Genomic DNA, 27,596 nt, shown 5'->3' with positions numbered 1-27,596 from the left:
AAGCTCCACTGAATGCAGTACAATTTACTTCTATGTAAACATGCTTTGCGTTGAGCTGAGTATGTGAGCCTGCCCTCCAAAACTCACCCCCAGCAGGCACACAAACTGTCCCATATAGAAACAGATAATTGATGTTCAACACTGGAGCACTACACAATCCCATATATAGACAACCTGGAGGAGCGGGGGGGCACACATAAGAAGTACAGTCGCTGCTGCCATTCACTTGCCCCACCAGTTCAACCAGTTGCGTTAAGGGAGGGACAGGCAAGCAAGAAAAAAGCTACGATGAGGGAAGCAGCAGAAACTGGAGGGGACGGATGGCATTTCTGTGTTCTCCCCACACAAACACCCCCCACACACCTCACCTCACCTGTGATATGGAAAACAACACATTGGTTCACTTTAAATTGAGTTAAATTTATGACTTATGTCAGGGGCTTATGCCAGATGGAACAGGAAAGGAAGTCAAGTCAGGAATTTCCATAGTCACCATCAGGGAGAGAAGGAGCCCATCATATTGCCTAGTTGCTTTATGAGGCAGGCATACTCCCATACAGGCTACCAAACTGAGGGCCTACCAGGTGACGGCACTGCCTGGCTGTGCCTGACAGAAAGCTGGCCTCACCATCCCTTCCAGGGCCCCATCTACATGGCACCGCTTTCACCCCCCACCCCATCACAACTGCGCAGCATTTCAGCTTCGAAGTAGCTTCTGGTGGTACACACTCGCGGTTTACTGCACATTTCCCTAACAGACTCACCGTGCCCTTCTTTTTGCCATCATACTTAAATGTGCAGTTGTGCAGTCCGGTGAGCGTGGGGGGGGGGTGACACTTCAGTGGCTGTTTTGTATTTTAGGGGCTCTGCTGTGACTTTCTGTCCCTCATTAGGTAAAAAGTGGGTGTTCTGTGCTTCTTCATTTCCATGCCATCTGCTTGTCAGTTGCCCAGCCTGAGACTCTTGTGATGGTTCGCACTCACAAGCATGAGCAGTACATGCCCACCCATCACTCCAAAATGGTGGCTGGAGCGATGTTGGTCCTCCTGTCAGACCCCCCCCCCCCAGCCCTTGGGCACTGAGTCCAAAAGCAACCATTGTGAAGATACGAAGCTGCAAAAATGTGCGGAAGTGTGATTAAATAGATGAAAACATGTCTCTGTGCCTCTGTAACTGTGCAGCTGTGAAGGGATGGGGGGAGTAAAGGGGCGTCACAGAGCGGCACATGCACTACTCATGCCTACAATACGCCTGTCGCAAAATGCGAAGTCGGTTTGGGGAAGGGACAGACGGCTCGCGACCGTGGGAAACCCACAGCAAACCAAAAAACATCTCAGCAAAATGCATCCTTGGAAATCCGCATTTTCCAGGAGAAAACCACAGATGGCTGCAAAGTGGTGATGGCATCATCTAATCATCTAACCCACCCCAGAGTAAAAGGTAAAACCCTCCTGTCCACATTCTACCATTTGCATCGCAGCCACTCTCAACTAAGCTTGATGGAATCCCACGCTGCCACGCCCAGGTTTAATTTACTGACCTCCTCTGGCTGGGCCTAGCCCGAGTTGCAGGGAAACGGAGAGCAGAGATAGTTGGAGCAGGCGTGCACAGCACAAGGTGATGTTGCCGCTCTCAGAACGGAGCTCCTTCAGCATGGAAGAGCCTGGTCATGCTGCTGCCTGCTACCATGTCTTTGCCTAATTTACTGACCTGACCTGAGCCTTGCCTGTGTGGCTGGAAAGTGGAAGTAGAGATAGACAGGGCAGGCACAGCACAGTGGCCACTGTTGCTACTCTCGGAATGACACCATGACTGGCATGGGGGAGGGCAGTTGCCCCAATGTTCCTCCATGAGCGAATGCCCATGCCCCAGATGTATATATCAGAATAAAGTGCCCTTGGCTGGAGTGCTAGTTTCATGTCCAATTTTTAAATTGTGGCGGGGGGGGGCACTTGATGATAAAGTTGCATATTTGATGGGCAATAGTTGACTAAAGGTTGTGAACCACTTGGTTAACCCTTCTCTCCACTCACTAATTCTTACCAGGCCATTTTTAGATGATGATGATGATTATACACACACACACACACACACACCCTCAGTTGAGCCCTGAAACTGTACAGAACTTTGGCTTGGGGAGGGGGTGGGCAGGGGAACCAGGTCTGGGTGGCATTTGCAGGGAAAAATTGGTTGGTGTAGAAGGAATTAAGCACCTCTCTCTCTTACCCACTGATTCTCACCCTGTAAGTGTCCCGCTTCATAATGCATTCTCATTATCTCAGCAAATGTGTTTGCCAAGATATGTCTAGTTTAGTCCTCACTGGAACATACTGAGTATGCATAAATAGGATAGGGCTGCCTATCTCTCTAGAACGAACCTGTTGCAGTTTGCTTTCACTGTAAAGAAAGGGTATTAATATTTAATTTGGCTAAAATCACACAAGTGTTCGTTGCAGATTGTAATGGAAATTAAGGTTCCAAGAACAGATAATTTCTATAGATTCACAAGCTATTTTTATTGACAGTGGAATGGTGCTTAGAGACCACATTGATGGATGTACCAGAAACAAGCATTACAGTTATGAAATGGGGCCCGAGTATATAGATCCACTGCTCTTTTTTGAGCAGTGGATACTGATAATTACATGGTAAGTGAAGGCAACACAAAACAACGTCTGTAAGAGCAGGGCAGAACTATTCACTGCATGACAAGACCGTCCTTGTTCTCTTGTTCAGGAGCATTTTTTTTTTTTTTTACATTCCTAGAGAATTCAAAAGAAAATGATATTTGACTTAAAAGAACAGAAATCTGCTACTTGGAGATAAGTTAAATTCATGCAAATAACCATTTGTACCAGGCAAGCTTCCGTGCTATTACCTGATGTCAGTGGGGTTTTTAAGTTGATCCTTATGAACCAAGTTAATATTGTTTCCCCAAGTCTTTTTTTTTTCTGAACAGCTGGAACCTGAGCCTTTCTGGGCTTCTTGCCAACTCTTGTGTTGTTCAGCTTTGTGACTGTACGATTTGCAGACCACAAATCTATTCTCAGATACACACAACAATCATCCTGGAATTGGTAGCACTAAGAACAAAATGTAAAGCCCTAAATAGTCTAGGATCAGCATACCTTAGTGAATGCATTCTGTAATCCTCCTATCCCCACCCCCACACAGTAAAAGTAACCAGATAGGTTCTTGATCTTAGAAGGATGCTGTCAAACTCTATGTAATAATATATGAAAATAAGTGGAGGACCAGAGAGATTTAACAGTGTATATTAAACTGTTTGACTTCCCCCTTCCTCAGTAACACAGTTGGGAAGGGGGAAGCCAAAACATTTCATTGAACAGTGTTAAATTGCTCTGTTTGGTCCTTCACATGCACACATATTTCTGATATCAAGTGGGGATGCCTTCAGGTTCCATCTACCCATGATCTGGACATTTTTGATAGTGCACCACAATTGTAGAACTCTTTCCACAGCATATCTGCCAGAGCTAAATTGATTGGGAAGGTGTTTGTGTTTTAGTTGATACATTTGATTTTTATTTATTTATTAATTACATTTATATCTGACCTTTCTTCCATTGTGGAACTCAAGGTGGCTACATGTGGTTCTTAGGTGGTCCAAGCTCTGACCAGACCCAGACCTGCTTAGCTTCAGCAAGATGGCTGTCTCATATGCCTTCAGACAATGCTCTGGGACAAATAGTTTGTCCCAGGGACAAAGAATTAACTATTTGTTACTGGCTGATGGACTGAGATTTATTGTTTGAATTTGGTAATTTTTGTTATTGTTGTTTGCTTCCCTACTGGATATATCAAGGGTGCAGATCCTGCCCTCCAGGTTTTCCCAGGAAGCTACACCCTTTCCCCCAACCACCAATTGTTTGGTGTTTCTAGTTTTTATGCAGTTTTTTTCCCATTCTAAAAGGTTGAAATGCCACTGCTAAGGTTTAATTCATAGCAGTAAGAGCTTGAAGCTAAAATATGCTGATGATTTTGGGTTTGGGCCCCACCTCTTTTTTCTTTGCCCCCCCCCATGGAATGTCACACACGCACGCACACACACTAGCTATTTTTTGAAATGGAATTCAGCTGGCTGAAAGAAATTCTGTAGCCCTTGTATATATGAAGGTTTTTGAAAGTGCAATCTACTTTGAACTTCCTTTTATGGGTGGAAAAACAGACTATACACTATTTATTTACTATATCTGTTAGTGCCCTATAATTAATGTTCTCTAGGTAGTGTACAGCATAAATTAAAAACCAATTAACATCATGAAATACAAAATGACAATTCAAAAAGTAATATTAAAACAATCAGTATAGGAAAGGGATAATACAGAGAGAAATGAGTGAATAATTAAAACTTAGTTCATGAGCATTACCAAAACAAATACGGAAAAACTCAAGCACATGTTTTTCAATATTCTGCTCCAACAGTGTTCTACGCAAGCTGCTTTTCCACTACAGTATTCTGAATCATATTAAGGATGTTTTCGAGATTCTTGGAGCGTCTGTGTCAGGGACAAAACTTCTACAAATTATGATACTTTCATAACTTGATAAAATCATGAAGGACATGCAACTCACACATACTGCATAACCCTCTGGGTGATTTTCAAAAATACCATGACAAATATCATGAAGAAACTCCCTGAGTCATGAAAATGAGCTGACTAAATGTTAAACAAATGTCTGGGCTGAAAAATGACCCAATCAGTGTATTGGATCTTAGACTGAAGATAAAAAGAATCTGAGGGAACAATCTATCAAGCTGTCTGCTGTGTAATTTCCATTCATTTAATGAACCCTGCCAGTTCAAGATCGTATATAGTATCTTCTTTATGCATTTTGAACATATAATAATTCTTCATCTGATGAAGAGTGATTATTGCTGGTTTGTCAGTAAATATTTTCTGCACTTCTCAAAGCTTTTTTGAACTTAGATTGGGTGTGTTATTACCAATTTTGCTCTGTCTTGACTTTCTAGGATCATGTTCTATTCATGATAGCTGAATGAAGCATTGTTGATCTTAGTGTATATCATTATTGGCCTTAAAGATGCAACTGTTGCTTGAAATTGCTTGAAGTACAGTAGAATCAAGTGGAATGCCATCCCACTTCTTTTCAATGAGCAGAAAATGGTGTTGTTGTTTTTAATTCTAGCCTCCATAGCATTTTAACTGGATTGTCAAAGGCACATGGACATAACCTAGTCCTACTTGTGACATATGTAGAAATGAAACATACATTACACAATCCAGGGGGAATAACATATGCCATCCTATTAATATTGATAGGTTTAGCATAACTATTTATGTCCTATAGGTATCAACTAGGACTGCAATTCTAGACACTGATTTGGGAGTAAGGATGATTGAACTTGGAGAGGCTTACTTCTAAGGGTGCTTTCAGGTGAGGCTTTTATTGCACCATTGCCCTTCCTCATTCATGGAACTTTACAGAGGATCCAGATGACAACATCTTCCACTCATAGTCCTCCCGTGTTTTCCCACTGCTTCTTCCAACTTTTTTTCTTAGCACAGAAAATCTGTTGAGAAAAAGATGGAATTGCTGCACAGTGGCTTCTAATTCATAGCACTAGGAGCCTTCCATCTGGTAGCACCCTAAGTAAACCTGTGTTAAGTAAACCTCAATGGGCTGCACAGATCAATTATTATTATTATACGGTCACCGTATGAAGGCTACTTGAAACTGCCTCCGTGTGGGAGCTGTTCCACATAGTAATCTATCCATGTCTTTCAGCCCACGGCTACAATGTGTTTTGTTTCTATGCCACCACCAAACATTATTAGCAACACAAAATAGATGCACCCAAGCTGCCTGCGTGGTGAAGGCTAATCTGTGTAGAAAGCTGATAGACCCATGGGTCACAGCCACCAAGCCAGAGCATATTCAAGTGGCCATATTGTGGGAACCCACCTCACTTTGGTTTGCATCCAGTGTCTAGTTCCATCATACTTGATTTCAAAACGGTTGTTTTTAAAGATAAACAAGTAGCAGAGCTGGAACTCCTGGAGGTCAGCCAAACATCCTGAACCAGTGCAAGCACTGCCACTGCCAAATGTTGGGATCAGTACTTCTCTGACCTCCAAATTATTTTAGGCGAGTTAATTTCCTTGATGGAAGAAAAGAATATTGCAAGAGTTTCTTTTTAGCAGCAGCATCCTTGTACAGCCATATTTTGTAGGAAACAATTTCCTGCCTGGTGTGACTGCTAAGCTTTCTGGAAAGCTTGCCTGCGCGTTTACATTTGCTACATGTTGCTAGATCCAACTTCTGTCAGCAGCCTTCTGCCTGTAAACTGAAGTGTGCTGGGTAGGAATGAGAGTTTTGAGAAAAACTCAAAGATGTTTGGATGAAACCCTGTTAACTGGTAATTCCACATGCACGAACAATTTATTGTAATTCCAATATGTAATTTATGTGACATTTTTATCCCACCATACCATGAGGGAACTCAGATTGACATTCATGATTCTCTTCTCCTCTCCCATTTTATCCTTACAACAACCCTGCGAGGTAAGTTAGGTTGAGAGAGTGACTGGTCACCCAGTGAGTTCAATGACCGAGTGGGGATTTGAACCTGGGTCTCCCCCATCCTAGTCTGACACTTTAACCACTACACCACCCTGGCAAATCAGATTTGATGCAGCAAGTAAGTAAAGGCAGAATTGAAACAGCACTAGTGGTGCTGCTAACCTGTTAAAATTATTTGTTCATCTTTTTTTTTTTTTAACTAGAACTTTAAATTACATTTGAGTATTAAGAAAACAAGTCCAAAATTATAGGTGGAAGTGAAATGCTGATGTGGGATTGGGAGAGGTCCTGAGTTGAAGGAATTAGCGTTTGAAAGGGGAGTCAAATGGAATATCTCTCTAGGGCTCCATCATAATAACAGTGAAAAAATGACATGCCCATAAAACCAAATACAGGGAAACCTAACTAACAAAGAGCAGATTAAATTCAAATGTTCAACCTCCAAGCCTGTGAGAAGAGGTAGGCCTTACCTATCTTATGAAAAGCTAACGAAGAAGAGCACTGACAAACTTTATCTGGTAGATTATTCCATGGGATTTGGATTTTTCATGGGAAATATTGCACAATATTTCAGCATACTCTTCAATAAAAGTATTGTCCAACTGTGGATTTTTTATTTTATTTTTTTGTTATGGACCTACACTACTGTCTCTGTTTTTTATGAACCTTACTGTAGTAATAGTAGCTGCATTCACATGATCATATCTCAGCTTATGAATGAGCCTATTGCCCCTTCCCTCCTCCCTTCTTGGTGTGCTGTGATAAGCCAGGAAGTCTCCAGTTAACCACAGTTTCCCATTTCAGCTGAACCAGGAAACTATGATTACAAGGTTTGGAACAAGCCAGGATCTTAAAACATGTTTTGAAGTTGCTTTAAGATCCTGAATTGTTCCAAACCTGCTAACTATAGTTTCCTGGTTTGGACACTATAGGAAACTATGGTTAGCTGGAGACTTCCCAACTTGACTGCTGCACACCACACAAGGAGGAAGAGAAGGATTGTGTGTGCAGGCACAAGGCTCATGAATATCTTGGTTCATTAAGCCAAGATGATTGTCCAACTGGCCCAGTTAGAATGATCCCATTTTGCACATGCAAGCTCCCTCTAGTGTATAGAATGGACACAACCTCTTTTCTTAAACTAGGAAAATAACATCACAATAATGCTGTAATCCTAAACACATTTATCAGAAAGTAAGGCTGAATCTACACATAACAGTTATACTGTTACCACACTGCGGTGATAACTATTGGTGCCCATTGGTGTCATGTGCACCAAGACTTGTCACTGCAGTATGATAATGGTAAAACTGCTATGTGTAGATTCAGCTTAAGACTCGTCTAACCCAGCAGGACTTGTTTCTGAGTACACATGCTTAGGCTTGGGCTGCATGTTAGATCTCACAGATATGGTCACATCTTATTTATTTATTTATTTATTTATTTATTTATTTATTCATTTCATTTCTATACCGCCCAGTAGCCGAAGCTCTCTATCTTCCAAGTAGGGTCAATACAGCTTGCCATTTGGAGGCTGCTCGCAATGTCCGGAAACTTCAGCTGGTCCAAAATAGGGCAGCAAGGTTGTTAACAGGGACTGGCCTGCGAGCTCATATTACGGCAGTACTTTTCCAGCTGCACTGGCTGCCAGTCCATTTCCGGGCCCGATTCAAAGTGCTGGTGTTAACATTCAAAGCCCTTAACGGCTTGGGGCCAGGTTACCTGAAGGATCGCCTCCTCCCATATGTGCCTGCCCGGACCTTAAGATCATCATCAGCGGCCCTTCTCCGTGAGCCCCTGCCAAAGGAAGTGAGGCGGGTGGCTACTAGGAGGAGGGCTTTTTCTGTTGTGGCACCCCGGCTCTGGAATGAGCTCCCTAGTGAGGTTCGCCTGGTGCCTACATTGTATTCCTTTCGGCACCAGGTGAAGACCTTTTTATTTTCCCAGGCATTTTAGCATTTTAGCTTTCTAAATTTTTGTCTTTGTTGTTTTAAATCTGTATTTTAAACTCCTGCACTGCTGCTAGGTTTTATTGTGGTTGTATTGTTATATTGTGGTTTTAATGTTCTATATATTTTAAATTGTTTTATTGTGTGTTGTTTGGTTTTAATTTTTGTGAACTGCCCAGAGAGCTTCGGCTATTGGGCGGTATAGAAATAAATAAATAAATAAATAAATGTGTATAGAGCAGTTCAGCAATTGGCTCAGCCCCTACTGTGTTTGGCTTGGCCTGCTGTCAAATGCTCTGGCAGCAACTTGCAACGGCACAGAAACAAGCTGTGGTGTAAGGGGCTGATCTCTGTGGCAAGCCAGTCCAAAGCGTTAGCTTCTACAGCGCAGCCTCTACTGGTGACAACTTCAAGTGGTACTGCCACACGGCAGCTATTATTCCAAATACAAAGTACATCATGAAGTTTAATTACACTCTGGTTGCTGGCCCAAAGCATGGTGCCTGCCTTTCTTTCTTTCTTTCTTTCTTTCTTTCTTTCTTTTTCTATACCGCCCAATAGCCGAAGCTCTCTGGGCAGTTTTGAAGACCTAAAGTTTGGAACCTGAGAATCTCAAGGGCTGCCTCCTGACATATAACCTATCCAAATCCTACAATCAGCATTAGAGGCCTTCCTCCAAGTCCTCCTTTGTTCTCAATGGAGAGAGGGTGTTTTCAGCTGTGGCACCCCACATATCCTTTTACTGCTTTTAAAATATAGGTGAGACTGCCACATTTCCAAGGTGTGCTTTAAAGGAATGGACAGAAAACCAGTGATTCCATTATAACTAACAGACATGTCTATAACACTGTTATCACGCCCAAGTGTCTATGTGTATTTTAATGTTTATGAATTGTTAGAATCAGAAATATATTACAACAGTTATTTTGAACTCAGAATCTTTTACCAACTATTACACTGAATACTTTCCCTAAATAACTTCCTCCAGTTACCCTTTAAGTACTCTATCATGTTCACAGTCATAGCATGTAAAGGGGTGTGGGGTGTCTCCCAAGGCTCATTAAGCATAAAAATGATCCTGAGAAATCCTCCCTAAGCCCTGGTGAATCTTCTTCCAATGAAAAATGGCCAGGTAACAATTAAAAAAAAAAGTTAACAACATTATTAGGTGGCGTTAATCATTACTATGAGTGTGCTCATGCACCCACTAGCCTGTCCCTGACCTATAAATGAAAAGATTAGTTTAAGATCCATCGCATACCACAGTATGGCTTTCTGGTTTACAACTGGTTGATCCAGGGCGTACCCACCCCCACCACAAAGGACAGAGTTCTAGTTTTTGTTCGTTGTTGTTTTTTTAATTTAATCAGGGCAAGCTTCTTTTCACTTAATTTTTTTTTTTAAATCCTTCCAATTCGTTACACTACAATTGCTAAACGATTACCTGGAAGTAAGGTTCACTGTACACAGGCGCTATCAAATCATGAGCACGTTTGACCACACCATTTTCACCAAGTCGCAGCCCTGTACAACAATCATGAGCTCGTAGGAACAACCCTCCACTACTAAAAGGCCAACGGCCTCCCTCGGCTGCTTCCAGGCCGTAGCCATCATTCGTGTCTGTCTGATGTCGGGAGCCGCTCTCCGTCGACGTCACCAGCAGCCTGCATGGGCATGACGTGATGGTGCAAGGCCATGATGTCATGGTGCGGAGCCCGGGACTCTGATCCACTTGCATCGCCGGCATTTCCCAGCGAGACTCTCTCTTCGGGCGGTGCTACCGATGCTGCAACCGGGCAGTCTTTCCGCTCCAGCCTCCCTTGGCTCAGGGGTCGGGCCGGGTCGGGGGGAGCAACCCCTCGCGACGACTCCGGGGGTTCTGGTGCCAGAGGGCGCTGAGATCTGAACAGCAGCAGCCGGCGCTGGGGGAGGAGTTTGTGGTTCAGGGCGGATCCCGCAGAGCAGCCGCCGGTTCCTGGCCGGTTGTGGGAAGAGGAAAAAGAAACAGGGTCGCTGGGCGTTCTCGGTGCTGGCACCGCCGCCGGGGCACGAGGATGACGGTCGGCGCGGCTGCTGGAGACGGGGGAGCGCCGAATCCCGGCCCCGCTGCAGTCTCCCTGGGCTTGAGCGTGGCTGTGGTATCCAGCCTGGTCAATGGCTCCACGTTCGTGCTGCAGAAGAAAGGGATCGTGCGGGCAAGAGGACGAGGTAGGGGGGCTCGCGCGGGCCTGATCGCCCCGGTCCCTTGCCCCTTTCCACGGCTGTCTGTGGCTTGATGCAGCAGCAGAAGCCGTTTGGTATCCTTGCAGCAGCAGTTACCATCCTCCTAAGGATCTCCTCCTACTTTGCTGCTTCCACCCGGGTTTTCACTCTACAGCCGCCCTCCTCCCACCCCGGGTCCATGGTGCCCTGCTCGGAGGTCACCCTCTGCGGCCAAATCATTGGCACACGCATCTCGGCGCACCAAGGCCGTAATATACATCACCACCCCCACGTTTCTCTCTCATCAACGTCCCCTGTCATTTGTTCCTCCAAAGGCATACTCCTTGGTTCTGGGCTTCATCGAGCCTAGAAATTAGGTGACCGTGTGTGTGTGTGTGTGTGTGTGTGTGCGCGCGCGCGCGCGCGCCCGGCCGAGTAAGAGATTCCTTATCCAGTGCAGCAACTCCGCTCCCTGAATGCACTTGAGAACAAAGCCTTGGACTCTTTGGGCAGGTACGGCTACTGCAGGCAATATGTAATTTTATCCAGCCCGTGCCCGGTTTCTCCAGCTATTTTCTTCCCATCGTGGTCTAGTGTGACCCTCTAAATGTTTTTACTCTCTCAAAAGTCAATGGCTATTTTGTAAAAGTCACTTTTCGAGAAGTTTTTACTTTGTGCATGATGACGGATCCAGTAAATTTACTCGAAACATGACAATGTTTTAGAAGAAGTCGAGTATCGGTTTTGTCCACTGGAGTCAGGCCAGAAGATAGTGCTGTAGTCCCAGAATCTTGTGTGTGTTTGTGCATAAAGCAGTGTTAAATGAGTTACAGAAGCATACACAAACACACCAGTTTTCAGATTTTGTAAAAGAGAGTGGCTTAGCCTCCGCCTGACTGACAAGGAATGTGAATTTAGTATGAACGCTAAAAAGAATCCACAAGTTGTATGGGCTGGGATTTAGGGAGCTACTTTAAGCATTCTCTGGGGAATTCCCCCACACCTTTTGAACAGCAAATGCCTATAGACATACTAAAACTCAGTTTAAAGAACAGTTCGCCATGTGGCATAAGATTACTGTCTGAAAAGCACATCTCATACCATATGCCCATGGGAATACATAACTAGCTGCACTGTTCTTTGGATTTTTGCCGCAGATATAATGAGCGGACAAGCCCTCAGATCATAGAATCATAGAATAGTAGAGTTGGAAGGGGCCTACAAGACCACCCAGTCCAACCCCCTGCTCAGTGTAGGAGTCCAACTCTTCGCAATTAGCATGCCATTTTTGTGCATTAGATTCAATCAGGAGCCGCTACATTTTCTTGTAGGGGCACCCAAACTGAATAGCAACCAATAGTCTCAAACGAGACACAGGCAGAGAGAGGATGCTGGCAGTTTAAATATAAGCTGTGCCATGCCAGAAACTAGGCCTAGAGGGGAATTGTTGCCCTCAGTCATCTGTTCTCAGTCCTGTTACAAAACCATTCAATTCTGCTGCCTAAACAAGACTTAATGTAACACAACACAGGAAATTTCCCTGTTTCCCTGGTTGTCTGTGGCTAGTCATATATAGCACTGTAATAGTCATCCGTAACATTCAGTTATTTTGATGTTTGAGATGAATAACTGAAGTGCAGAGGAAGAAAAGAGTAATGACCAGCAGGAACTCATCTTGACAGCTCCCAATTTAAATCAGACCCGGCCATTCTTCATACTCCAGTCAGTGTACCTTGTGTAATATGTACAGTTTAAAAACAGCTTTGCCATGTTTTTTTTTATGTTCTTGTAGCTAAGAACCCTTATCATTGGTTGAGAGATTCCCAAAGTCCCCTTCTCTGAGTTCTTTGTGTACGTTACTCTGATTAGACCTAAAGTGGAAAATTTATTATTCACATGACATAGTTCGAGAATAATTGTTCTGAAAGTACTAAATTCACTCAATTCCCTTTCAGTGACTTAATCAAATTGAGCCATGTTTTTTTTTCTTCTAGAGATGACATTAGCAATTTTAGCTACTGGTGGACTGAACTAAAAGCATGTAATCACAGGCACATGTGGACAAGGTGATTCATGTGCTGAAGCAGTCTTCCACATAATGTTTGAGGGTCTGCAAATGGATGCATATCTGAATGCAGAAGTCTTATCTGTTCTGCATTACTTTTAATGAGATGCAGATTTTGGATGTGCGCAAGTGTGCATCCTACTGAAAGTAACAATGGGTTCCTGATACACAAACTGTGTGGGGCACACACACCACTTTCTCTGGATCAGGACTGATGTGTAACTTGACCAGGCTGCATACATCTGTGTGTTCTGTCCCTCCTTCATACACACAATTGCTTGATTATTATTTTTGTAGAAAAAGAGATAACATGTGTACTACACAGGATGTATATGTAATCTGAACTGAGGATGTCAGAGATGAGCTTTGGACACCATTTCAAAAACAAGTCATGGATCCATATCCTTCATTTTTAGGGACTGTTAATTCTCTGCCTTGGGAGCTGGCATGAAAGGAAAGTGCCTTTGATGATGTGCAGAGGGTCATCCTCTCACTACTGAGACATAGGAAGCTGCCTTATACTGTAGTGAGACCATTGATCTATCTAACCCAGTATTGTCAACACTGACTGGCAGCAATGGTTCTCCAGGCTTTCAGTCAGGAGTTTTTCCAGCCTTACCTGGAGATGCCGGGGATTGAATGTGGGACCTTCTGCATGCAAAGTATGTACTTTACCACTGAGCTACAGCCCCTGATCGTAGCCAGTGCATATGTTCCAAGGAAGCAGAGATTCTGTGGTCAGGTGGAGATTTCTGAACATCATTGAAGGTTAACTGACACTACACATGCTTGGTTTTGCATATATGGGGTTCATTCAGTTATGTGTGGCAGAGAATTTTCTTTGGAAAATACTGACTGCTCTATTTTTCTGTGGAACATTTTCCATTTTCAAAAAATGCATTATTTCACAAAATGAATCAGTAACATAACAAATGGATATAATACCAGTAAAATTGAGAAGTTCAAATCATAATTCTGTTTTTCAGGTGCCTATCCCTAGGAAGCTTTAAAGAATATATGTTGTTGTTGTTGTTCAGTCATTAAGTCATGTCCGACTCTTCGTGACCCCATGGACCATAGCACGCCAGGCCTTCCTGTCCTCCACTGTCTCCCGGAGTGTGCTCAAATTCATATTCATTGCATTGGTGATGCTGTCTAGCCATCTCATCCTCTGCCGTCCCCTTCTCCTTTTGCCTTCAATCTTTCCCAGCATCAGGGTCTTTTCCAGGGAGTTTTCTCTTCGCATTAGGTGGCCAAAATATTTGAGCTTCAGTATCTGTCCTTCCAATGAGCAGTCGGGCTTGATTTCCTTTAGGATGGACTGATTTGACCTCCTTGCAGTCCAGGGGACTCGTAAGAGTCTTCTCCAGCACCACAGTTCGAAGGCATCAATTCTTCAGCGCTCAGCCTTCCTTATAGTCCAGCTCTCACAGCCATACGTTGCTACTGGGAAAACCATAGCTTTGATTATACGATTCTTTGTTGGCAAGGTGATGTCTCTGCTTCCTACTATGCTGTCTAGGTTTGCCATAGCTTTCCTCCCAAGGAGCAAGCGTCTTTTAATTTCATGGCTACAGTCACCGTCTGCGGTGATCTTGGAGCCCAAGAAAATAAAATCTGTCACTGTTTCCATTTCTTCCCCTTCTATATGCCAGAAAGTGATGGGGCCAGATGCCATGATCTTCGTTTTTTTAATGTTGAGTTTCAAACCAGCTTTTGCACTCTCCACTTTCACCCTCAACAAGAGGCTCTTGAGATCCTCTTCATGGCTTTCTGCCATTAGGGTGGTATTGTCTGTGTATCTGAAGTTGCTGATAATTCTCCTGGCAATCTTAATTCCGAGCTGTGATTCATCCAACCCGGCGTTTCTCATGATGTATTCTGCATATAAATTAAATAAGCAGGGCGACAATATACAGCCTTGTCATACTCCTTTCCCAATTTTGAACCACTTGGTTGTTCCATGTCCGGTTCTTACTGTTGCTTCTTGGCCCTCGTACAGGTTTCTCAGGAGACAGGTAAGGTGATCTGGTACTCCCATCTCTTTAAGAATTTGCCTCAGTTTGTTGTGATCCACACAATCAAAGGCTTTAGCGTAGTCAATGAAGCAGAAATAGACATTTTTCTGGAATTCTCTTGCTTTCTCTATGATCCAGCGAATGTTGGCGATTTGATCTCTAGTTCCTCTGCCTCTTTGAAACCCAGCTTGTACATCCGGTAGTTCTCGGTTCGCATACTGCTGAAGCCTAGCTTGTAGGATTTTGAGCATAACCTTGCTGGCATGTGAAATGAGCGCAATTGTACAGTAGTTTGAACACTCTTTGGCATTGCCCTTCTTTGGAATTGGAATGTAGACTGACCTTTTCCAGTCTTGTGGCCACTGTTGAGTGTTCCAAATTTGTTGGCATATTGAGTGCAGCACTTTAACAGCATCATCTTTTAGGATTTTAAATAGCTCGGCTGGAATACTGTCATCTCCGCTAGCTTTGTTGTTAGTAATGCTTCCTAAGGCCCACTTGACTTCACTCTCGAGGATGTCCGGCTCAAGTTCAGTGACCGCACTATCATGGCTATCAGGGACATTCAGATCTTTCCTGTATAGTTCTTCTGTGTATTCTTTTCACCTCTTCTTAATCTCATCTGCTTCTGTTAGGTCCCTGCCTTCTTTGTCCTTTATCATGCCCGTCTTTGCACAAAACGTTCCCTTGAGATCTCCAATTTTCTTGAAAAGATCTCTAGTCTTTCCCATTCTGTTGTTTTCCTCGATTTCTTTGCATTGTTCATTTAAGAAGGCCTTCTTGTCTCTCCTTGCTATTCTCTGGAACTGTGCGTTCAGTTGGATATATCTTCCCCTTTCTCCCTTGCTTTTCGCTTCCCTTCTTTCCTCAGCTACTTGTAAAGCAGCATCAGACAGCCACTTGGCTTTCTTGCATTTCTTTTTCTTTGGGATGGATTGAGTTGCTGCCTCCTGAACAATGTTACGGACCTCCGTCCATAGTTCCTCAGGCACTCTGTCTATCAGGTCTAATCCTTTAAATCTGTTTGTCACCTCCACTGTATATTCATAAGGGATATGATTTAGGTCATACCTGAATGGTTTAGTGGTTTTTCAACTATGTTCTTCAATTTAAGCCAAAATTTTGCAAGAAGCAGCTCATGATCTGAGCCACAGTCAGCTCCAGGTCTTGTTTTTACTGACCGTATGGAGCTTCTCCATCTTTGGCTGCAAAGTACATAATCAATCTGATTTTGATATTGACCATCTGGTGATGTCCATGTGTAGAGTCGCCTCTTGTGCTGTTGGAAAAGTGTGTTTGCTATGATCAGCGTGTTCTCTTGACAAAACTCTATTAGCCTTTTTCCTTCTTCATTTTGTACGCCAAGGCCATGCTTTGCCTGTTATCCCGGTGATTTCTTGACTTCCTGCTTTAGCATTCCAATCCCCTAGGATGAAAAGGACATCTTTTTTTGGTGTTAGTTCTAGAAGGTGTTGTAGGTCTTCATAGAACCGATCAACCTCAGCTTCTTCGGCCTCAGTGGTTGGGGCATAGACATGAATTACTGTGATGTTGAATGGTTTGCCTTGGATTCGTACTGAGATCATTCTATCGTTTTTGAGATTGTACCCCAGTACTGCTTTTCCCACCCTTTTGTTGACTAGGAGTGCTACTCCATTTCTTCTAAGGGATTCTTGCCTGCAGTAGTAGATACAATGGTCACCTGAATTAAATTGGCCCATGCTTGTCCATTTTATTAGGGGCCGTGGTGGCTTAGTGGTTAAGATGCTGAACTGCAGACTGGAAGGTCGGCAGGTCAGCAGTTCGAGACCCGAGTGCTGCATGATGGAGTGAGCTCCCGTCTTCAGTCCTAGCTTCTGCGAACCTAGCAGTTCGAAAGAAAGAAATTGCAAGTAGATAAACAGGTACCGCCTCGGCGGGAAAGGTAACAGCGTTCCATGCACCTCAGTGTTCAGTCATGCCGGCCACATGACCACAGAAGCATCTTCGGACAGCGCTGGCTCTTCGGCTTAGAAACAGGGATGAGCACCGCACCTAGAGTCGGACACGACTGGTTGGGGACACCTTTTTGTCCGTTTTAGTTCGCTGATTCCCAAGATGTCGATGTTCAATCTTGCCATCTCATGTTTGACCACCTCCAGCTTACCTTGATTCATTGATCTTACATTCCAGGTTCCTAAACAATATTGTTCTTTACAGCATCGGACTTTCTTTTCACCACCAGACACATCTACAGCTGAGTGTCCTTTTGGCTTTGGCCCAGCCGCTTCACTCTTTCTGGCGCTTCTTGGAAATTCCCTCTGCTCTTCCCCAGTAGTATGTTGGACACCTTGCGACCTGAGGGGCTCATCTTCTGGCGTCATATCTTTTAGCCTTGTGATACATTCCATGGGGTTTTCTTGGCAAGAATACTGGAGTGGGTTGCCATTTCCTTCTCCAGTGGACCACATTTTGTCAGAACTCTCCACCATGACCTGTCCGTCTTGGGTGGCCCTGCACGGCATATCTTATGGCTTCACTGAGTTAGGCAAGCCCTTTCACCACAACAAGGCAGTGATCCATGAAGGGGAAAAGAATATATAACAAACATTAATTAATCCCTCTTTGGGCATGTTAAAATTAATACGTTAACAGTTTTTTGTGCCTTGTTTTTCTAAATTTTAAAGAGTGTAAGGAAAATGTATTATATTGTACAAGCTGCTCTACGTATGCAGGGGCAGGGCTAATCACAGTGGTCCTGCTCCCATATTGCTCTTCATAGAGCAGTAACACCTAAATAGAGTTTATATGTATGTGTGAATCATCCCTTGTTCTCAGCGTTTTGGTGGATTTCAGTCCTGGCAGGATTTCAGTCCTGTAACCCCCACCCTGTGCATGTTTATTCAGATGTACATTCTACTGAGTTCAGTGGGGATTATTCGCAAGTGAGTATGCACAGAATTGCAGCCATGCATTCCAATCTTATGCAGAATTAGACTTAAGCCCACTGATTTTAATGGGTTTAGGCATACAGTTGCCTCTGCATACAATTGGTCTGTTAAGCTTAGAAATGTAAGTATTCACTGTGCTGTAATTATTCTGAGTACCTTGCAGTATTGCTGATGCACGGTTTTCTGATTCTTCACTTTTCTAGGAACTTCATATTTAACGGACATAGTCTGGTGGTCAGGCACTATTGCAAGTAAGTATTCCTTAAAGTAACTAACTGAGCGATGATGTGCCCTAATTATGTGGGGACAGAGCAGGGATTACCACTCTAACCTACCTCACAGGGTTATGATGATGATAAAACAAATAGACTCAGGACTGCAAAAACTGGCGTTTTTAAGCATTTGGCAGGCCACGATACATGGCTGATGGGCAGTGTTCATCTTGGTGGTCCATAGGCTGTGCTGGTCTTCTGTAAGGAAATACGGCCTTGTGTCTGTGAACCTGCATGAAATGCACACACCAAATCTTCTACATGCTCAGTCCAGCTATCTGGTGTGTTCCACTGATGTCTCTTTCATGCTGGCAGCATATCTTGTGTTCCACCAGTGTAGGGTCTTCTGCCAAAACCTATGGCCCTTCAGTCACATAGCTGAAGTCTAGGATTTCTCTGTAAAAGAGTGAACTAACCTGGTTGTGTCTTGTCTTGTCTTGTCTTGTTTTAAGGGGACTCTATTTGTACTAGACGCAAAAGCACTGAACTCATAGTTTCATTAGTATTTTTTCCCCTCCTACTACGTTAGTAATTTTTACAGTTTGTTCCTTGTTTGAAGGTTTCTGATAACGTGTCATATAAACGGCCACTTTGATTAATCTGTTACACATTTTGGATTTTTTAAAAATTTAACAAAGGACACTGGCTTCCACAAGGTTCAGGTCTTTTTAAAAATGCAAAACCTTTGAAGCTTAAAAATTTTTGGTATTTCCAGAGTAACTGAAAACATTATGCAGCCCAGAATTTTATTAGAATGCTCAGATTTTAAACAACGGACACAATCAGATATTACAACAGAAGGCCCACCAGCAGCTTGCGCCAGTTCCTGAGATTCCTTATTTTCCTTTTTTAAAACTAGGGTTGCATGGCTCCCGGTGCTCAGAAGCAAGACACTGAGGAAAGTTACAGCCTCCTTCCATTTTCATTTCCTGAGAACACCTCTGGCCCGCCTGAAGCTCAATAAACCTGTATTTTGCTGCTTGACCAGCAAAACAGCCAGTGGGGTGTAGAGATTAGAGTCTAGGACTGGGACGCTGGAGACCAGGTTGTAGTCCTCACATGGTCATGAAGCTCACTGGGTGACTTGGGGCCAGTCACTAACTCTCAGACTAACCTACCTCACAGGGTTATTGTGAGGATAAAATAGAGAGGAGGAGGATCATGTTATGCTGCCTTTGTGTCCTTGCAGGAAAGGCATGATATAAATGTTAATAATAATAATAATAATAATAATAATAATAATAATAATAATAATAATTTTTTAAAAAATAGACTCGGGACTGCAAAAACTGAGGCATTTTTAAGCAGTTGGCAGGCCATGATATATGTCTGATGGGCATGTGCATCTTGGTGGTCCATAGCGCAGGTCTTCTATAAGGAAACACGGCCTTGTGTCTGTGAACCTGCATGAAATGCACACACCAAATGATGTGTTGGAGGCACTTGCTGCCACTTTCTCATCCCACAGGCAGATCTTTCAGAACTTAAAAAAATTGCAGGGGGTGGGGAATAAAAACAAAAGCCATCATCTCTAATAGTACCTAAAATCCACTGCCTGAGGCAGCCACCTTATCCTGCTTCATTGCAAGGCTGCACCTGCGTTCAGGTCCTGCCTTGTGAGTACTTAATTAGGTCATTGGTCAACAAAGGTTCAGCAGACCTCATTTGTGAGGTCTGGCAGCATTTTGAAGATGTAAGAGGTGAGCCAAATTGGATATAGAAATATACTGGATTGGTATTGGTTTCACCAAAGTGCTGCCATCCTTCCTATATCCCCAAATCACCTTGGTATAGAAAACACTAATTCAACAGTTTTCACAAATCTGAGTGTAGTATATAGGTCAATATTTACATGTGTAATGTACAGAATAATATACATTCATGAGCTTATTTGCAAAACCAGACTTATCTGTAGACAAGTCCTTACAATTGCAAAGTAAACCTACAAGCTGCCTCCCTCAGCCTGCTTATTTGCACGACTCAGAGCTGAGCTTTGGATATGTGATTTCTATATTTTGAGTGGCTCTAAAACACATGGGTTGTGATGTCATAAGACTCAGAGTCACATGGATATGGCTACCTTGTCTCTCCTTTGTTCTGCTACCCTCCTGTGCACCTCTTTGAGAGGCTGGCATGTGTCCATTTTGTATGACACAAAGATATGTCTTCTCTCTAGGCATGGAAAGTACTTGTGCCAGAATGGACTTCGTACTCTTGGTAGTTATGCAACCTTTGTGTACTGTTCTGAAAGTTTAACACTGAAGTTATGATAGTGAATTGTCTTCTGATTATTTCCTACTTATTTTTCTGACTTTTTCTTCTGCTTTCCCTAAATAAACTTGCCTTGATTTAAGAATAATTTAAATGTTTTGCCTCATGTTTCAAATGTTCTTGCCTAAGCCCACATAAGCACCTACCTCTTAGCTGTGTGCTGTTTATTTGTGTTAAGAATTTCTAGACCACACCTTCATCACCAAGGACCCTAGAGCAGTAGACATACAATTTTTAAAACAATATCCTATAACAACAATAGGATTAAACAACAAGAGACGTAAAACCCATAAAGCCATCAAGCAAACAAGTGGGACTAAATCAATCTAAAATCAATTTAAGGGCTGAATTTAAATTAAAATGTTAAAACTTTTTTTTAAAAAAAACTTATTTTTAAAAACCATTTTAGATATGTCTAGGCAAGGAGGAATGTTTTAATTTGGCACCAGAAAGAAGACTGAGTTATTGCCAATTTTATCTCCCTCGTGATAGCGTTCCAAAGCCAGGATGCCACCAAAGAGAAACCCCTCCCTTTGGTAAATGCGTAACACATTTCTCCCAATGATAGTACACAAAGAAGGGCCTCCTCTAAAGATCTCAGTGAATGGGCAAGGTGGTATGGGAGGAGGTGTGATATTCATAACCTAAGCTGTTTAGGGCTTTAAAGGTGATCACCAGCATATTGAATCAGACTCAGAATTGCTGTAACGTGGCTCCGGATAAACTAGTCAGAATCCTAGCCGCCAAATTCTGAACCAGTTGAAGCTTGCTGACTGTTTTCAAGGGCAGTGTTATGCATGATACATTACAGTAATCAAACCTGGATGTTACCTGAGCGTGCATCACGTTGCCAGGCTAGCCATGTTCACGAAAGGCTGCAGCTAGCAAACCAGCCAAAGCTGGTAAAACGTGGTCCAAGCCACTGAAGCCACTTGGTTCTCTAGTGACAATGTTGGATCAAGAAGCACCCTTACACTGTGCCCCTCTCCTTCAGGAGGAGTGCAACCCTATTCCAGGACAGGTTCAACACCAACTTCCTAAACCTGGAAACACCCACCCACCCTGCCCCTGTCCGTCAGGATTCAGCTTCAGTTTATTGATCCTCATCCATCCCATTACTGAGTCTAGATACCTCCACAGCCTCACCTGATTCAGTTGGCAAGGAGAAATTGAGCTGGGTCATCAGCATTCTGATGACACCTCACTTCAGATGCCCAGATGCCCTCACGCAGAGGCTTCATATAGATGTTAAAGAGCATGGGGAGACAAGGTAGAACCTTGCAGGACCACACATAACTGAGCATAACCGATCCTCCAGGTAAGAGTGGAACCAGTGTATCACCATGGCTCCGAGCTGGTCTAGCAAGATACCATGGTGAATTATATCAAAAACAGCTGATAGAGGAAAGTCAACAGGGTCACACTGCCCTTGTCTCTCTTCCAACAGAGGTCATCCATTCAGACAGCCAAAGCTGTTTCAATGCCAAACCCTGGCTGAAACCCAAATTGAAATGGGTCTGGATAATCCATTTCATCCAACAATGCATATAGTTGGGCCGCCACCACCCTCTAGAGCATTTTGTCACCAGTTGATAGTTGTTGCAATCTTCCAGGTCCAGTGATGCTTTCATAAGGAGTTTCATAAGATGGTATACCCAATAAGATGGTCAACTCCCAGAGACTTGTGGAATCCAAAGGATTCCTGGATGCTCTGGGTGTCACTATGGAAGGGCGAGATGAAAAGAGCTGTTGACAGGATCACGCCCAGGCTTCCTCTCCTGCATTGTAGAGCCATTTGCGTCCCTGTTTTACGTGATAGGCTACACAAATATTTGCGTAGCCTATCGCGTGAATGAAAAGCACAGACGCAAATGGCATCCAGGATGCCATTTGCGGCCATAAAGGTCTTAGTTTATGCTAAATGCAGTCATTTACGGCTGCATTTACCTTAAACTCAGGACTTTACAGCTGCAAATGGTGTCCTGGATGCCATTTGCATCCACAGTCAGTCCCCTTCAGTCAGTGATACGGCATGGCAGCTGTATCGCTGGCAATCCGGAGCCGGAGGATCCGGCTGAAGAGGATTCTGCGGGGAGGTGGAGGTAAGTGTTCCATTCCGCCACAGACTCCGGGGGCCGGATTCTTTAGAAACTGGCCTCACTGGAGTCCGTGGTGGAATTCTCCGCCATCCCTAGCTCTTACTTGTGTCCAAACGTAGGTGCTCTGAGGCTTATGCTACCTGTGTTCTAGTCATCATCTTGTTTGTTTCATTGCCCCCAACTCTCTGGCAAGCAAAGGAGCCCATTGGGCTCTACAATGCAGGAGAGGAATCCTGGGCATGATCCTGTCAACAGCTCTTTTCATCTCACCCTTCCATAGTGACCCAGAGCATCCAGGAATCCTTTGGATTCCATAAGTGTCTGGGAGTTGACCATCTTATTGGGTATACCACCTCTGCAGAGGGAGATATCATTGTCAATATCCAAACTTCACCAGGAAGTGGTCTGACTAAGACAATGGGGTTACAGAATCCCTACCCAAATTTCAGACCATTAACCTCTTGGCTGATCCCAAATACTAGGTCTAGAATGTATCCTGCAAAGTGTGTCGGACTGATATACTGGCACAGCCCCATGGGCGTCTTGGTAGCCATAAAGCCCCAAGAAGGCCCCCTGAAGGCAGACCTGACTTGAATATCGAAATCCTCCAAGACAAATGTCCTGTGGTTTTCTAATATCAAGCCAGAGACCACCTCAGTCAGCTCAGGCAGGCAGACTGATGGCCATCAGGGTGGCCAGTACACCAGCAGAATCTGATTGGTCTCTCTGACCCAACATCAGGTAAAAAGACTCAAACCCAGCACATGAATGGACAGATCTTCTGCCATCTACCTTATAGATGATGGCGGCACCCCCTCCTCAGCTCTCTAGCCTCTCTGTGTTTATTTATTTTATTTATTTAATAGATTTATAGACCACCATCCATATTTTAAAGTATCTCTAAGCAGTGTAGAAGAAAACTGAAAACATTAAAATACATCATGATATACAACTAAAATGCACAATGCTAAAACGTTTATATAAGATGTTAATAAAAACATTAAACCAATTTAAAACCACTAGAACATATAATTAGAAACAAACAGACTGGGCAGGACACTCACTCAGGAAAGGCCTCAGGAAAGACATGGGTCTTTAACTGGTGCCTAAAACATGTTATAATTGACGCCTCCTGGATGCCAGCAGATTAGTCATTCCATAAATTGGGTGCCACCACAGAGAAGGCCTGCTTCCTGGTTGCTATGAGATGGTGGTGCTGTACTGTATACCCAGGTGCACAAAGATGGGAAAGATCCATTCAACCCACTTCATTCACCCAGTTTTCAGGTGTACATGCCAGATTGTCCCCCTCATCCATGATCAAATCATGGATGATGTCTTCTTATGAACAGGACCACAAGGCTAGGGGGCAAGTTAACATGGCAATCCAAAATCCTCTATTTGGGAGAAGGACCAGAACAGGGGACAGTTCTTAGAAATCTTACCGCTCTTCCCCTTCAACAGCTTACCCAGTTCCCAGCAAAATTCCTCCCTTTGCCTGTGACTACTAAAATAGGGATGTCCTGTCCTCCCTACTCACTGACTTTCCTGCCCAGGCACATAATAAAAGAATAGTGCTGGTTTAAATAAAGTGCAGTCAGAGAAAGGCAGAACAGGTTAAAACATAAGAACAGCAGAGCTTAAACAATAGATCTGCAGAACAATGAAATAATATAGCAGTAAAACACTGAAGTAATAAAGTGCTAAGTGCTGAAGCAGCAAAATGATAAGGCAACGAAGTGCTAAGGCAATAAAGTGCTAATGCAACACGATATGAAACAGCAAGGAGAACAGATAATAAAATGCTTAATAAGATCTTTAAACAGTAGAGGACAGAACTGTAGAGAATAAAACAAAGACACCAACTATAGACCAACAACAGCTGTGATAAAAAATAATGATGAAACACTGCAATATTATAGGAGCCATCCAGTAATATCAAGTTGCAAAGATCCTACTACTATCTCCTCCCATCTCTTACCCAACTTACTACAACTCCCGTTCCTGTCTCTCACATATCTCGTCTTTGTTCAAACATCACAGAGGGTATTGCTCTCACCCTTATCATGTACACCCAAAACAGTGTCATACCTTACGGTAAGGTAAGGTAATGGCAACAACTTCATGTGAAAGATAGTTCTCCTGCTCCTTCTGTACCTCTTAATTAAAAGTCATTCCAGGATTGGAGCTGAATTTGAGAAGCATGATTGGGCATTAATTATTGGAGAAATTGTATTTCTTCTTGTCCCAGATATTATTTACTTCATTTATATTCCGCCTTTCCTGCTAGGATCTCAAGGCAAAGCACATAGTGCTCTCATCCCCATATTTTCCTCACAACTCTGTGAGATAGGTTTTGCTGAAAGACAATGACTGGCCCAAAGTCACCCAGTGAACTTCATGGAGATTTGAACTTGGATCTTCCCAGCCCTAGGCACTCTCACCACTACACCAAAATGGCTCTCAGGGTAATGTATATCTTGTGTGAGTAGTTGGAAACTTTTCTTTACTAAACAGCATAATATTATACATGCCTAGTCAGAAGTCAGTCTATTGAGTTCATTAGGGCTTACTTGTAGGTAAGTAGATATAGGTTAAATCATTCAAATCAATTTTGTAGCCTAAGGGCACAATCCTATGCATTTTTAGACAGAGAAAAGGCCTACATCTCCCAGCATCCCCCAGCCAGCCATGCAGGCCTTTTCTCTGCCTAAACATGCATAGGATTGCGCCCTTGAAATCAGTATTTTTTTTAAACATGCTGAACAGTAAAGTCTACGAACTATATAAATAAACAAACAAACATCATGCTTGTTCCATCTTCAGGAATAAGCACTGAACTTCTGTTGAGTTTTCTGTTAACCTATCTGTGTTTCTTTCTACAGTGGCACTTGGTCAGATTGGGAATTTCTTAGCCTATACTGCAGTTCCTACTGTGTTAGTGACTCCCCTTGGAGCTCTTGGAGTTCCATTTGGGTAAGAGTTTCATTTATTTGCTTCTGAGGTTTATACAGATATAAATATGTCGAGATGGTGTGAATATCTGAATACCATCAAGAAATTTAAAGCCATGAAAATGAAAGTAGATATTAGGAAAGTAGGTATTAAGTGTTCCATGCCTATTCTAGTCATTCTTTTCAAATCAAAGGAGCCTTTTGTGCACATGTTTTCTACACATTTGTGTTCAATTTTCTATCTGTGTGCTTCTCTCTCTTCTACTTATTCTCTTTTTAAAATATTTGTTCCGCCTGGTGTTTTGTTCTTATCTTTTCCATTTAGTACCAGCTCCATATTGTACCACATTTTCCTTTACTTATTCAAGGTCATTGAATTTAATCTGATTGGTTTTGACCACATTTCTCCCCTCTTCCCCCATATATTTTTTTAGTGGAACCCCCCTCCACTGCTGCCAAATATTACTAAAGTGTTTGACCCTGCTTCCTGGCCAAACATGATGCCTTCCCTTAAGGCCAGTGCTTAATACTTCATCTGAATAGGGCTGGAAGAAAGCAGAAAATCATAAATTGCCATCCTAAACTGCAGAGCTCTGTTATCCAGAGAGTTCATGCATATGTGTATACACACACACACACACACACACACACTGATTGATATAGTCCAGAGCACAGATTGCATGTCGACCCTTTGTCTAGTCTAATAAGGCAGTTCTTGGGTGCCTTACATTATGATCGATCATGAGCACCTATCACTCCCTCAATAGCTGCTCAGGTGGTGAGTACCGGAAAAAATAGTGCCAAAAACAGATTCACAGAGAAACAAGAGGAAGGTAATAGCATGCTCAGGGGAAATCCTAAGGCAGGGGTGGTACACCTGTGGCCCGTGGAAGTTTCCCTGTCTGGCCCACAGAAGCTTAGACTCCCTGTGTGTGCCCCACCCCCTCTGTGGGGCTCACCAAGTCCTGCCCCCTCTCCAAGCCCTGCCCCCTGGTGGCTTCTGGTGGCATTGAGGAGGAGTGAAGCCAAGGATCAATGGGGACTGAGCCAGCTCAGCTTTGGCTGCCTTGCATATCCACTGATGGGAGAAGGTGCAGGGCAGGTGCCAGATGGATCATCCACCTGGCACTTTGTCCAGGGTAGCTTCACTGCACTCCAGTCTTCCCCAAGGGGAATGCCTGCGTGCAGCTAAGCCATTTCCTGGCCAAAACTCAGGCTGGATGATCCACCCAGCACCTCAACTGGAACCAAATGACATCAGGGACCATCTGGCCCCCACACCCCAAACAACATCCCTACCTCTGCCCTAAGGTTAGCAGAAGTACAAGGCATCTTTTAAAAACTCCAAAACCTAAGGGGACAAGCCCCGCCCCCCAAAAAACTACCATTATGAGGACCAAGCATTAAGGGTCAGTTGGAGAAGAAAACTGGAAAACCGGGCTGAGAGGGGGAGCAGAATGCCCTCCTTGAAAAGAACAGGTGGATAGAACCTGAACCGGAGTACTTTAGAGACTGAATGCTCGACATCATACCACTCAAGTATGTGAGAATTTATTCAGCCCTGTGGCGGGGGGACGGGACACATGCATATACATACATGGCGACCATTAGCACGCGCTCTCCATGGCATTTTAAAAGCTGTGCACTGCTCTCCAGTGCATGTCCCCACTACATGTAAAATGAACACTCTCACTTCCCAGTTTAGTTGAGTTGACAAAACACCACCACAAGGCACATTTTCCCTATCAGTATCCTGCCCGGCAGAAGCTAAAATACACAAGCAATATACTTTTAAAATGATAATCTAGATAAGGCCTTCGCTCCTTACCTGTGAGGCAGGTTTTATAAACATCCTCTTCCTGAGGATTTTTCTGAAGATTAACAAGATAAGTATTGCGCGTTAATTATTGAACAATCCTATACACACTTACCTGGGAGTAAGGCCCATTGAACTTAGACTTATTTCTTGGGCTGTAAAAGTATGCATGATAATGGATTATCAAAATGCCCTTATCTGTAAGTTTTCAAAAGTAAATAGCCAACAGCTTGCTGATATTTTTATACAAGAAACCTTGGTTTCACTGAGTTGTTTTGTCTTTCACTACACCCCATTTTGATCAGACAGTTCTCTGTGTGTCTGTTTGACAGGATTCCTAAACAGTCTAATACAGAGTTAAATTTCATTTATTTGTTTATTTGTTACATTTCTATACCACCCAAAAGCCAAAGCTCTCTGGGCAGTTCACAACAATGCAATGTTGTGAAAGTA

The 27,596-nt window shown here is 43.4% G+C and overlaps 1 protein-coding gene and 2 long non-coding RNA genes across 3 annotated transcripts in view; 1 reads left to right on the top strand and 2 right to left on the bottom strand.

The window, feature by feature from the left end:
- Positions 1–5,402: 5,402 nt before the first annotated feature.
- Positions 5,403–12,685, bottom strand: LOC146350146 (uncharacterized). Its single transcript, XR_014789194.1, has 2 exons — positions 9,961–12,685; positions 5,403–5,557 (listed from the first exon to the last, which is right to left on the bottom strand). It is a non-coding gene; the product is annotated as an uncharacterized LOC146350146 (long non-coding RNA).
- Positions 9,882–27,596, top strand: part of NIPA1 (NIPA magnesium transporter 1) — a 38,142-nt gene continuing 20,427 nt past the window's right edge. Inside the window, exons 1-3 of the mRNA XM_084844332.1 lie at positions 9,882–10,724; positions 17,935–17,982; positions 25,259–25,349. Coding sequence (XP_084700458.1) covers positions 10,571–10,724; positions 17,935–17,982; positions 25,259–25,349 — 293 coding nt within the window. The 5' untranslated portion in view covers positions 9,882–10,570. The remainder of the gene's footprint in view (positions 10,725–17,934; positions 17,983–25,258; positions 25,350–27,596) is intronic.
- The window catches only part of LOC146350144 (uncharacterized), a 34,851-nt gene continuing 22,612 nt past the window's right edge, over positions 15,358–27,596 (bottom strand). Inside the window, exon 3 of the long non-coding RNA XR_014789193.1 lies at positions 15,358–20,485. This is a non-coding gene — a long non-coding RNA (uncharacterized LOC146350144). The remainder of the gene's footprint in view (positions 20,486–27,596) is intronic.

Source organism: Heloderma suspectum, chromosome 3 (assembly GCF_057233095.1).
Source record: "Heloderma suspectum isolate Gila_16-S chromosome 3, 16-S_ref, whole genome shotgun sequence".
Taxonomy (NCBI): Eukaryota; Metazoa; Chordata; class Lepidosauria; order Squamata; family Helodermatidae; genus Heloderma; species Heloderma suspectum.
Note: the sequence above shows the minus strand (reverse complement) of the source record. Positions and strands in the feature narration are given on the sequence as shown.